The sequence below is a fragment of the Benincasa hispida genome, chromosome 1 (assembly GCF_009727055.1).
Source record: "Benincasa hispida cultivar B227 chromosome 1, ASM972705v1, whole genome shotgun sequence".
NCBI lineage: Eukaryota > Viridiplantae > Streptophyta > Magnoliopsida > Cucurbitales > Cucurbitaceae > Benincasa > Benincasa hispida.
The window spans coordinates 24,985,217-24,998,230 of NC_052349.1; the positions used below are offsets into that span (position 1 = coordinate 24,985,217).

Sequence of the window (13,014 nt, forward strand, 5' to 3'; positions counted from 1 at the left end):
TCAGGCTCTAAATCTATGTACCAGTCAAAGGCGTTTCCTTTGAGGGTTCTGATGAACTACTTGACTAGTAGATCTCCCCTTGTTCTCGCATTCTCGCATGTTTCTACGAAGTGGGCGATATGTTGCTTTGGGTTGTCCTTTCCATCGAATTGCTGAAACTTTGGGGGTTGATACCCTACAGGCATTCTCAGATTGTCGATCCTCTGGGTGTATGGCTTAGAATACATGAAGGAAGTTTGAGTCGGTCCTCCATATTGAGCTCTTATGGAGGTCATGATCATATCTTGCAGTTGTTGGATTGACAAAGAAGCCATCGAGGTTGACTGTTGCAGTTGGTTTTCTTGCAGCACGGTCTTCCCCTTGTTAGTTGCTTTGACCGTGGGTGCTTGGCTTGATTCAGCAGCCTCTCGAGACTGCATTTGTTCTCTCAGGGCAGCGATCTCATGGTCTCGCTCCTCGAAGGGGTTTTCCTTGATGACAACCCCACTTTGTGGGGATTCCATCATTTGCCTCAAGATGTTGTGGGCGATGAGGGAGCTCTACTCTTGCTCCTACGTGACTTCACTTGAACGGCTGCGGGTGATAGATCCCATGTACAAGCCGTTTGTGGAGGAAGCTTTGGATGCCATCTTATTAGGTGCCATTTTCCTCATTTGGATACTGAGAGAGAGATGAGAGGTAGAGATGTCCCACTAGACGTGCCAATTTGTTCACACGAGGTTTCCAGAGAAACTTGTTTCGTGGAGTTGAACTTGAATTGGTGTTGATGTTGAAGTTGATTTGATGCGATGTGGTTTGATCTCTAATACTTGATCCTCTGATTCTCTCTCTGTAACATCCCGAATTTCAGAAAAATTTAAGTTAATTATCTAAAATTATTGAGTTTAAATTNTGGGTGTTTGGCTTGATTCAATAGCCTCTCGAGACTGCATTTGTTCTCTCAGGGAAGCGATCTCATGGTCTCGCTTCTCGACGACTTTCATCAGAAAGTTAATCTTCCTTTCCATTTCTACCATGGTCGCTTCTGCCGTCACATCTGCCATCATGACAGAAATCACATTCGGCGGTGTATCTCTTTTCGGCTTGCTGGAGGCGGAAATAGAGTTGTCAAACAAAGGGTTTTCCTTGATGACAACCCCGCTTTGTGGGAATTCCATCATTTGCCTCAAAATATTGTGGGCAATGAGGGAGTTCTGCTCTTGCTCCTGCGTGACTTCTCTTGAATGACTGCGGGTGATAGGTCCCATGTACAAGCCGTTTGTGGAGGAAGCTTTGGATGTCATCTTCTTAGGTGCCATTTGTCTTGTTTGGATACTGAGAGAGAGATGAGAGGTAGAGAGGTCCCACTGGACGTGCCAATTTGTTCACACGAGGCTTCCGGAGAAACTTGTTTCATGGAGTTGAACTTGAGTTGGTGTTGATTTTGAAGTTGATTTGATGCGATGTGGTTCGATCTCTAATACTTGATCCTCTGATTCTCTCTCAGTTGGGTGAATGTGCTTGACTTCAAGAAGAAAAGCACCAAACATTCTTGAAGTAGAAGTCTGGAAGAGTCTTTGTGTCTTCAAGGGTCTTCGGTCTTCTAGGAGTGCAGCTTCAGGAGTTTTGGGAGTCTTCTGCTTGTTGATGAATTCTCTTTGGGCTCTCTGAATGTAGAAAATGTTGACCCTGAAATGAGAAGAGTGCCTCTATTTATAGGACTCTCTGATGGGCTTCATGGGTTTGGGCCTTTGGTTGGTCCATGGGCATAGCCTTTGGCCCAGTTAATTGGATTTAGGCCTGATTTGACATTTGGGTCAAATTCAACCTATTTTTGGGCTTAGTTGAACTTTGACCCAAATAATAATATCAAATTGGGCCAAATTAATCTTATCTGATTCAACGGTCATGATAAAACTACGTGGCGTCATCAAAATTTGTCTTCAACTTCAATTCAGGACATATGTCAAAATCTAATTGGACCCAAATTTAATGATTTAAAATTTCATCATTATTTAGTAAATGACGTGGCAACTTGTGATTGGTCCAAAATTTCCCATTCAACACGGACTACATTACATATGTAATGAAAATATATTAATTTCACATATGCCACAGTATAGAAGCGTGTTTATTTTTATGCGTACATATGTATGTACTAATTAGTACTTTGATCCAAAACGTGTGAGATTCAATCATTGTACTACAAAGTAGTATATACCACAATGCACCACCCTTGAAAATATAAAGAATAAAATCATAGAAATCATGGATTTTTCCCCATTCCTTTTTCCTTTTCCTTTTAAATCTATATATTACCAATTGGCTCATTTGTGGAAAAAAATAGAGAGCTGATGAGAGAAATAATAAAATAAAACATCTCATTTTGAAAAATAGCAAAAAACAAAAACTTTTGAAATTAGAAAAATGGTAAAAATGATTTTTAGAATTATTAATTACGAATTAACAATCGACCCTGATTCAAAAAATCTAAAATTTAAATCCTACCATTTTTTACTAATTCAATCAAGATTCTATTAACTATATTCCTATAGAATTATATAGTAAAATATCTATTAACCACAAAAAAACACACAATATTTTCAAATATTGAACATGAAATTACTTTTTGAAAAAAAATAGCAAAACACAAATATTTTTCTCTCAGAATAACTATTAGTCCTATACTAAAGTAACTAAAATTTGTATATTCAATGAAATCGAACAACCAATTTTAACATGATCAACCACAACATAGACACTTTAGCTTATATTTGCACCTCATATCAAAAGTCAACATATACATATACAATGTATTTAAAATAACAAATTATCAGTCCTTGATTCTGAACTCCATAAATAGATTATATTAAAAAATAGCTAAGCACACCTCATATCATTTTGGAATTTTTAATGAAAATGTTTGATATTTTAATCGGATTGAAAATGAGATTAAAAATCCGATTAAAAAAATAAAAATATTTTAGTCATTAACCCTGAGCAGGAGTTTTGAATGGGCTAAATCTAACTTACAATAAAAGACCTAGTTTGACATTTAAGAAAAACTAATGAAAAATGGCTTAACACCATTTCGAAGACACAAAGTTGGATTAGATGGTAATATGGACCCGATGGACTTTTTCCATCTAAAATATACAAACTAAATAATGTCTAAATAACATAATACTTGGTATTTTTAAGAAATATATGGTATTGCTAGGCAATTGATCGGAAGTTGTATTGTCCACCTAATTATCTTCGATCCTTAAACTCTCATCTTATATTCAATTAAATATAATCTATCTAAATTATTCTTCCCCACTTCCTCTATTGCATACTTCTTGATGTTGATTTGGTATAATATCCTAAATTAAACTCATACGGTTAATTTCTCCATTGCTATCACTATTAGACTTTTCTTCTGCCATTCACATCTCTTTCAAAAATCATCTAATGAAGAGGTATTGTAATTAAAGTGTGGAGTGGAGAAATCGAATCTCAAACTACGAGGTTGATAATATGAACATCTACGCTCTTGTTGGCATATCACATAGTTAGAATTTGAACACAATTGTTTTAGCAAATATACTCCAAAAAATTTTTGCAATGTCGAGAATCCAAGACATTATACAAATCATTTAAAATTGAATCATCAAGGGGGTGAGGCAATCTAAGTTCAATCTTGTTGTATACAGAGCGAAATTGATTTAATATATGGAAAGATTTTCTTTTTATAAAAAAAATATTATGTAATTGAATTTCATCTTTGGTGAAAGATAGATTTAACCAAAAAAGATTTGGTTACATTGTAAGACGTGTTTGAATACCAAAAACCTAAATCACGTGCTCCACAACAATTTGCTAAAATTCTCATAAAATTTCGGTTGGGCCATTTTTGGAATTGAAACCTCTCCAATTTCCCTTTTGGGTTTCTAATGACGTGAAAACTGGGCCACCTCGGTCTATATCGGGTTGAAGGCCCAGGCCCAAATTTCTTATACAGCCCAGAGTGCATCCCTATCTTTTTGACATTGTTGGTTTGGTTGAGGAATCCACTAAAATCCAGAAACCAAATCCAACCGTCCGGTTGTTCAGTCCCCACCAACGAGATGAATCTGAGGAAACCGGCTGCCGGAAGGCCATCTGGAACCGATGGCTCTGATTTTTCCTATCGTATGGTCGTCGATTCTCGTAAGTTCCCTCAATTTCTTCGACCAAAAACTTCCGGGATCGTCTAGCCCTAATTTTTCAGTCATTGGAACTGCGTTAGGAAATGGGATTCATTTACCTTTCTTTAATTGTCTTTTTGGATTCAATTTGACGGATTTTTCTAATTCTAGGGTATCAAAAGGTTGCCAAAGGGAAATCTCGTTTCCATACTCTGATTTTAGCTCAGGTACATTACCCCATCTAATGATCTTATAATCTGTCCATGTCTTGCTGATGTTGGTTTTTACTTGTTCAATAAAATGGGAGCCAATGCACCTCTTGTGATTGTTGTACTCTAATTTGGTCTGTTCGATTCTACTGCAGGTTATCATTCAATTTTGTGGAGTGGTATACTTGTTTATATTGACATCAAAAAAAGAGACTCCCGATAAACTTGCTATTTCATCTGCTATCACTGGTTTCTTTTCATTGTTGGTTGGAGAACTAGGTTGCTAGTGATACTATTACCATTTTTTTGTACCAAATTTCTTACATATCTTTATCTGTTTCAACAGTAATGGTTTATTGTTTCACAATGTTTTGTTGAAGGTCGAAGGCACAGCCGTGCAAGTCTTTTGAAAGTATATATGATTACTTCATCCCTTGCACTCCTACTACTTTTTGTTGATGTCTCTCAGGGTAATTATACATTTGAGGTAAGAAAAGCTGATTCATTTTCTAATTTTCTGCTCAAGTAAGAGTCAAATCAAATGTAAATGTTATCGAGCAACACCCAACTGGAATTATTATGAGTGCTGGCCAGTCGACAATGAATTAAAATAGGCATCCACCTTTGTATTTCCCATTAATAGCCATGTCTCCTTCAAGATTGTATGGTTGTTGAGACTCCAAAGATTTTGATTGTTGGCCCTCTTACCATTGGCATCTAACATTGAAAATGATGGGAAGAGCAGCTTTATAGCCTTGGATCATAGCTTCCATGTGGTAATGTCTATTATTCATCATTCTAACTGAGTTTTAAATCTCATGAACCATTTAGGGTATTGGGGATCTAAGTAATTGGCAAACAAAGCAGCTCGAACTTTTCGAGATGATCCGCATTTCTCTTGGTGGGTATCTTCATTGTTTTTCATGCACTCAATAAGTATGAAGACTAACACTGAGATTCTGATATTTCTTCAAACAGGGGCTCTGCTTCAAATATTTTCAATCAGCACAGTGATTTCCCTCATCTGTAACATGTCTCCTCCAAAACGTGCCTCTTAAATTATTGTGTACCAATTACCAAACCATTGTCCTTCCAACGACTCTTCTGGATTCTGTGTCCAAAAATCATGTAAAAGAAAGCTTGAATTTGTCTTTCCTACATCATTTTTGAAGAAATGTTTCACTTGGGGAGCCTTATTGAGAATTTGATGAAATTTTGTATGTTGAAATCACTTGGGGGCCCTTATTGAGAATTTGATTTTAAAAAAGTACTTGGTGGGATTGACAATGATTGAACTCTTTGTTACATTTCTTTTAAGTCCTGGGCTATACTTGAATTGCTTAAAATGCGCATTTAATTATGTTGAATTAGTGTTATTGTGTCTAAAAAAATCTCTTCGAATCTACCTTTTATTTCTTGTCATCCTCTTTTTTGGACAATTAAGTTGGCAGTTTATGGCCACTTGCATTTGTAATATATGTATATATATTGTTCACATGTTCTTGCTTTTCCTTGTGGACACAGTTGGTTAATTCCAAATTGGAATAAGTAATTTATTGTTAAGAGTCTTCGAATCTATCATGAAAGAGACCCAAAAGGATTGAGATGTTAGTAATTAACGTCCAATTCAGGAGATATTTTTTATCTTCTTTGAAACTGTTTTCCTTTCCAATTATTTTGATTGATTTCATAATCATGAATAGTTATTAATTTATACAGTATTGATTTTGCAGTTCACATGCTACTTTTCAATATAGCTTGTTTAATTTATTAGATATTTATGCATTTTATATTAATGAGATTCCAAAAAACTCATGGGTTGGGGTCCGTGAGACCCATCCCGAATGGGGAGGAAAATCTTCGAATACATGGGGAATGGGGAGGGAGTGGAGATTTTTTATATATATAGTGTAGACTTTGGTAGGATAATTATGGAGGTTTTATTTATTTAAGTTTAAAATTTTATTACTTTAATTCCTTAGATGTTATGATATTTAAGAAATGATATTCTAATTGTTGAATTTTAATTTATAAAAAATATGAGAATTTAGCTTTTTAATTATATCTTTTTAAATTGAATGTATATTATTGTTTTTATTACCAAAATTTATAATATTTTATTTAAAGGAAAGTTGTATTGGATATGTTTAAGGAACTGTTAGAAAAAATGATGGTGGGAAACGCGAGGAACCTGATCTCGAGACCGTTCCCTGGAGGAATCCACACCTCCTTCCCCACAGAGAAATTCATGAGGATGGAAATGGAATAGGGGACGGGGACTGGGAGGGCTTCCCCGTCCCCTTCCCGATCCATCTTGTAGACATTTCTATCCACAAATCACAAAGGTTTAATCACTTTGATTTTATTTCACAACATAAATTACTTGAAAATCTATTACGGCAATGTTAAACAGACTCCAATCTGTTTAAACTTGGTTCATTCCTACTCATCGATGTGTATGCAGGTTTTTAGATTCTGCTACAAATCATCTCCACACAAACCCTAATTAACTTCAATAAATTCAAAATCCAATAATACATGCTCTTAATAATGCAACAATAACTCCAATCTCCACACATAAACCCCAATTAAACCTATTACTAAGTATACAATACTATGACAAAAACTCCACCCTCTAACTAAATATCATACTTACAATTGCAACTTTCATATCTCACATCGGACTATAGTACACACAAACCCATCTCAACTTTTAGTTTGTTTTTCTCAATAAAATGGGTGCAGTTGGAATGCAGCTAATAAAGATCGGCAATCCGGTTGATCAAAGAGAGAGCATTACTAGTCAACTGTGCAATGTTGACAATCCTAGTCCTAACCGTAGCCTTAACGCCGCCGTTCACCACCTTCCCCTGAAACCCTTCGCTACAAGTGGTCTCATCGGTGAGGGCGGCGCTGACCCAAGTCTGAACATTGCTCATAACAAGATCGAAATCGTGGCCACGGAGCTTCGGCATCTCGGAAATGGAGGCGGCAAGGGAGTCGACAGAATCACTCAATTCTTCCAAACAGTCGTTCAGAGCAGAGACATCTCTGGAGGGGAGGCCGTGGGCGTGGGAAAGCTTGAGGATTTGAGTGGCGGCGGACTTGACGGAGGAGAGGGAGACGGAGAGGGCGGCGGTGGCTAAAAGGCGAGGGCTCGTTTGGATGGCATTAGCGTGGACTGAAAGAGAGGAAAAACAGAGACGAGGGTATGTGGTGGAACTGCATGAGCTTTTTATGAACTCTGTGCTACTTTGTGGAGTTATGGCTGAATGAATGAATGTTAATTGGAGAATTAATTGGAAAAGAATCAAAATTTTCTTGGAATTTGAGACACCCATCTCTGTTTCTTAATATAAATGAATGGAATTAAGGAAGAAGGGGAAGTGGTGAGGGGAAGAGGAGAAATGGGTTTTGTATTTATAAGCAAATGAAAAAGGAATGAAACGTTTTGTAAGGACCCATGTATTCATACACATGAAAGCTCTAACACACAAATTAGAAAGAATTAGAGGGGAAATTAGAGAAAATAGTCATTTTTCAATTTGGCCATATGGCCATAGGATAGTTTTGTACGTGAATTCAAAATTTTGCCCGTTATTTAGTAACTACTTACACCATTCGATTTTCAAGTTTTTATTTTTTATAATTAAGTTGATAGACATTGTTTTCACTAATAGTTTAAAGAACCAAATCAAAATTTGAAAAATAAAAGTAGTACTTTTGAAAATTTTGTTTTTATTTATAGAATTTGGTTAATAATTCATACTTAAAATGATGTAAATCATGATAAGAAATAGAGAGTATATAGGTTTTATTTTCAAAAACTAAAAACAAAAAGCGAAATGGTTATCAAACAGTGTCAAAGAATCTTTAAAAGTAAGTGGGAACAGAAAGTATTGACAAAAATAGGTAGTTTTGAAGGGTAAGGGAAATCACGTACTCGATACACGATTAGGCTTTAATCCAGTCAGCACCACATCAGCACAGTCGGTGGATTGATCAAGCACATACTCGTGGATCGGGTCCACGATTTCCATAATCGTGGACCGGGTCCACAATTACTTTTTCTTTTTTTAATCAATTTAACTGTTTATTTTATAATTTTTAGCAACAAATATATTTATTAATAAACTTAATTATATATTTAATCTGCCATGAAAACTTAATTATTAAACTTAATTATATATTTATTAATAAATTTAATTATATATTTAATCTGCAATGAAAACTTAATTATATATTTTAGCAACATTGAGTGTCTTGTTTGTTGAATAATAGTTTCTAGGTTGACCAATGTTTGGTCACGCATTGAACCCAACTCTGGTAAATTGTGTTATGCTAAATATTATTAACGTAAAATTATTCTATACAATGAAAAAATTAATATTAAACAATATTCATATCATATATTTGGGAAATGTTTGATTTTATATCTCTTACCATACAGTAATAGTAAGTGTCGTCAGATGTGATAAATCGCCTCGTGATTGAATCGTACCAGGAAAAGTAGTCATCTGATACAATTGGTCTATTTGTTAGTTCTCCCTGTGCACAACAATCATGTCGTGCATGCAAATAGGATATATATTCCGCATGAATTCGACGCCAGTCTTGGTCATGCTTACCTCTCAAATCAATATGGTGTAGTGTTGTTAGTGTATAGCACAATGAAGATACCGTTTGTCACAGATCGAACTGTCTCAACACACAATCTGAATGATGTCACTCTACTATATGGAAGCATATAAGAGGACTAACGGTCAATCAAATGTCTTGACCATTACGACAGGAATCAGGTAGTGATGACCAAATATCTTGTGTGTATGGCGTCCAATTAATCTAGAAAAAAAAAAAAAAGATAATTATACACCCATAATTGACCAAATTTTTTAAATATTCATTTATATATACATTTATTACCTAATTGTGCATCAGTCTGTCAAATATTTTTCAATATACTAGCAACATATTTGTTGATTGTTCAGAAGCAGCTAATACACTAATCCATTTAAAATTATATAAAAAAAAATACAATTAATTTATATTCTTACATAAAATGATAACGAAATAAATATATAAATAAAATAATATTTGCACTAAGTGGATGATGACCTGAGGCCTGTAACTGGACTTATGGTGCTATAATTTGAAATCTATCATAAGCCCATACCTGTAATAGTATCAACGACCCCGCTATTTCCAACACTTGTGCATTGGTAGCTCGACAAAGTTCTCTATAAAGCCATGCAAGATAGACACCACCTCACGAGTATGTACCAGCATGCTCGAAATCAGATAGTAGAGGGAGAAACAAAAGATGTACTAGAGTGTTTGACTTGTCAACGAACAAAAATTTGCCAATAAACTGCATAATGTATGCTCGTGCATACCTACGTACGTTGATGTCATCGGCATCGAGAGGTAATTCTAGAAACTGGGATGCCAACCATGGGATGCTCAATCTCGAGCCTTTCAGATCATCTGGTAGAACGTCCAAGAGCTCGTCACAAACAGTTTTCTAATTATATTGTAATGAACCTGTCAAAGGTTCTCCGTATACTCTTAACTCAAACTGAATAGCAACATCCTATAACGTAATCGTATATTCCCCACAAGGAGAGGTAAAATGTGTGGGTTTCTGGTCTCCAACGCTCGACTAAAATAGTTATGAGGTGTCAATCAAGTTGGATAAATCTGATCTGTGCAACCCCAAGAAAACCAGCCCGTTCAACATAGGGAATAATACGTGAATCAAATGGGATAGTATGTTGTGCAGATATCTCCCTTCTCCGACAACCCAAAACTATGGTAGAAGAACTATCTCATATCGATTGTGAACGATGGGTATTTTGTTGATATAGTTGTACAGGATTAGAAGGACTGAGCTCTATTACCTAAGAAGTTCAAATTACATTACATAACAAAAATTCATTACATAAAAAATACAATTACATTAAAAACACAAGTACATAAAAAATACAATTGCATAAAAAATACAATTACATTAAAAACAAGTACATAAAAAAATAAAATTATATAGAAAATACAATTACATTAAAAACACAAGTCCATAAAAAAATACAATTATATAAAAAATATAATTACATTAAAAACACAAGTACATAAAAGATACAATTACATTAAAAACACAAGTACATAAAAAATATAATTATATAAAAAATACAATTACATTAAAAACACAAGTATATAAAAAAAAACAATTACATAAAAAATTCAATAGCCCGAAGAGGAAACACCTAATGTACGTTGTGGACAAGTATGTTTGTTATGTCCTCCCTTGCAAATTGTACATCGAACTTTTTGGCTTGCCTCTCTCCAGTCCATTTTATTATGAATGCACGTACTTTTTTGTCGACTTGTTCTCTTAGTAAGTCAGCATTCGGACAAACTTCTGTAAATGATAATTCTGGCCAATAATTTGGGTGTTATATTGGATGGAAGTGACCCTCATAACATCGCTTGAAGTGGGACAACTTGTAGCATTCATCAATAAGAGGTATGCATGTCAAACGCATATAATTACAAACTACAATTACATGAGAACATGGAATCTTGAATGACTGCCACAGAACAAGTTCCTTCTCTCAAGATCAAAACTTGTGTGCGTTGTCCTTTATAGGGAGAAATCATACTTATGTCAGTTTGTACTTCAAAAGTTTGAGTTTCCATGTCAATAGATGTCACTGTGTGTGCAAATGCTCATTTTCCCCATCTTTTAAGCTTTCTCATGGCATATTTTGTGTACATGTCCCCATGGTCAAGTGCTTTACTACTCTTTTGTCTTCAACGTTCAAAATACAGTATTGTGCGATAGAATGTTAGCCTAACCAAAGAAGTAATTGGTAAAATTCTAGCACCTTTGAAAATACCATTCATACATTCAGCTGCATTGCTTGTCATCCATCCATAGCGATACCCGCCGTCATGTGATTGAGTCCATTTTTCCAAGTCAATATCAGAAAAATATTCAAGGCATTCAAGATTCAATTGTTTCAACTCTTTCATGCACCTAATGAATTTATGCCTTTGGTGTTGATTTCCTGCCTTAAACACCAAATCTTTTAGTTTTTTTTATTTATATTTTGTATTGAAGTTACTAGCAACATGGTGAAGACAATATCGATGGTATGCTCTAGGTTCACTCCAACCAATTTCCTCATTATTAATTGCAGCAAGAATGCCCTTATGTCTATCAGAAATCAAGCAAATACCATGTCGTTGGGTAATATATTCACGCAATGCCCACAAAAACTGATGAACTGGATGAATTTTCACCTTCAACAATAGCAAAAGTAAGGAAAAATATATGTCTATTTGCATCAATAGATAAGGCGGTCAATAATTTTCCCTTATATACTTTCCGTAGGGATGAGTTCCATCGATCTGGATTAATGGTCTACAATATCTGAACCCTTTTCTTGCAGGACCGAAGGACCAGAAAACTCAACCAAAAACAGTCGTACCTAGCACATCGGACGGAAGGAAATACCAATTTGATCGTGTTCCTGGATTGTAATGTACAAGAGCACTCAACCAATAAGAAAGCTCTGAATATGATTTCTCCCAATCACCAAACACAACAATCTGATCGTGTTCCTGAATTTTACGCCAACATGCCTGTAACCTCCAATCACAACCTCCTTCCACCGTTTGCATCTCACATACCAAATATCTTGATTTGATTCCACTATAATAATCTCATAGTGTTCTGTCACGTAATATTTTATTACAATAAGTTGTAAATCTTCTTTAGTATTAAATAAAATTCCTATTATTTACACGTATACTTCTTTCCTCCAAAGTTGACCCTAGTTCATATGTTGAATTAGTAATTTTCCAATCTATTTGGGTGAAAATATCTGACGGTACCAACTCCATCAAGTTCGACATCAAAATCACTATCTCCATCATTTTCTGGTTTAAGAATAACTAAATCTTCATCGACAAAAAATATGTTAATACGACAAAAAAAAATGTTTCTTCTTTTTTAATAAATCTAAATATTTTCTTAAATCAACCCAACAAATAGCCCAAACAATCACCCAAAAAGTAGCCAAACAAAATCTATAAAGTATACATTACAAAAATTCAACCGTCCAATTACAAAAAAAACCATCGATCTAAATCTAATACATTTAAATTAGCCCAAATCTATAAAGTATATATAAATCAGCTCAAATATACTAATCTATATAAAAAAAAATCATATAAACAAATCTATAAAGTACACCCAAATCAACTGAAGTATACAAATCTATAAAAAAAAAAAAAAAATCATATAAATAAATATATAAATCAATCCAAATAAGTACACCCAAATCAACTGAAGTATACAAATCTATAAAAAAAAAAAAAAAATCATATAAATAAATATATAAATCAATCCAAATAAACAAATCAATAAAAGCCCAAGTATACAAATTCAAATGTTAGAGGAAAAAAATAAAGAAAAAGTTTTACCTAAGGCGGATGGTGACAAAGATGGGAGACGATAGTTAGATCGGCTCATGGCAGCAATAGTAATAAGATCGGAGACAGCGAACGGTGGCGGAATTGGCGACCGACAGTAGTAAGGAGGAAGAAAAGGAGAAATGTTTCGAATAGGAGGAAGAAGAGGAAGGGCCACAGGTGGT

The 13,014-nt window shown here is 34.7% G+C and overlaps 2 protein-coding genes across 2 annotated transcripts; one reads left to right on the forward strand and one right to left on the reverse strand.

The window, feature by feature from the left end:
* Positions 1-4,015: 4,015 nt before the first annotated feature.
* Positions 4,016-5,748, forward strand: LOC120073675. Its single transcript, XM_039026482.1, has 6 exons — positions 4,016-4,170; positions 4,320-4,375; positions 4,513-4,636; positions 4,738-4,844; positions 5,189-5,258; positions 5,336-5,748. The coding sequence occupies exons 1-6, from the start codon at positions 4,089-4,091 to the stop codon at positions 5,413-5,415; spliced, it is 519 nt and encodes a 172-aa protein (XP_038882410.1). The 5' UTR covers positions 4,016-4,088; the 3' UTR covers positions 5,416-5,748.
* Positions 5,749-6,703: 955 nt separating this feature from the next.
* On the reverse strand, positions 6,704-7,758 carry LOC120073670 (21 kDa protein-like). The gene has a single exon (XM_039026475.1). The coding sequence runs from the start codon at positions 7,696-7,698 to the stop codon at positions 7,114-7,116; it is 585 nt and encodes a 194-aa protein (XP_038882403.1). The 5' UTR covers positions 7,699-7,758; the 3' UTR covers positions 6,704-7,113.
* Positions 7,759-13,014: the final 5,256 nt, after the last annotated feature.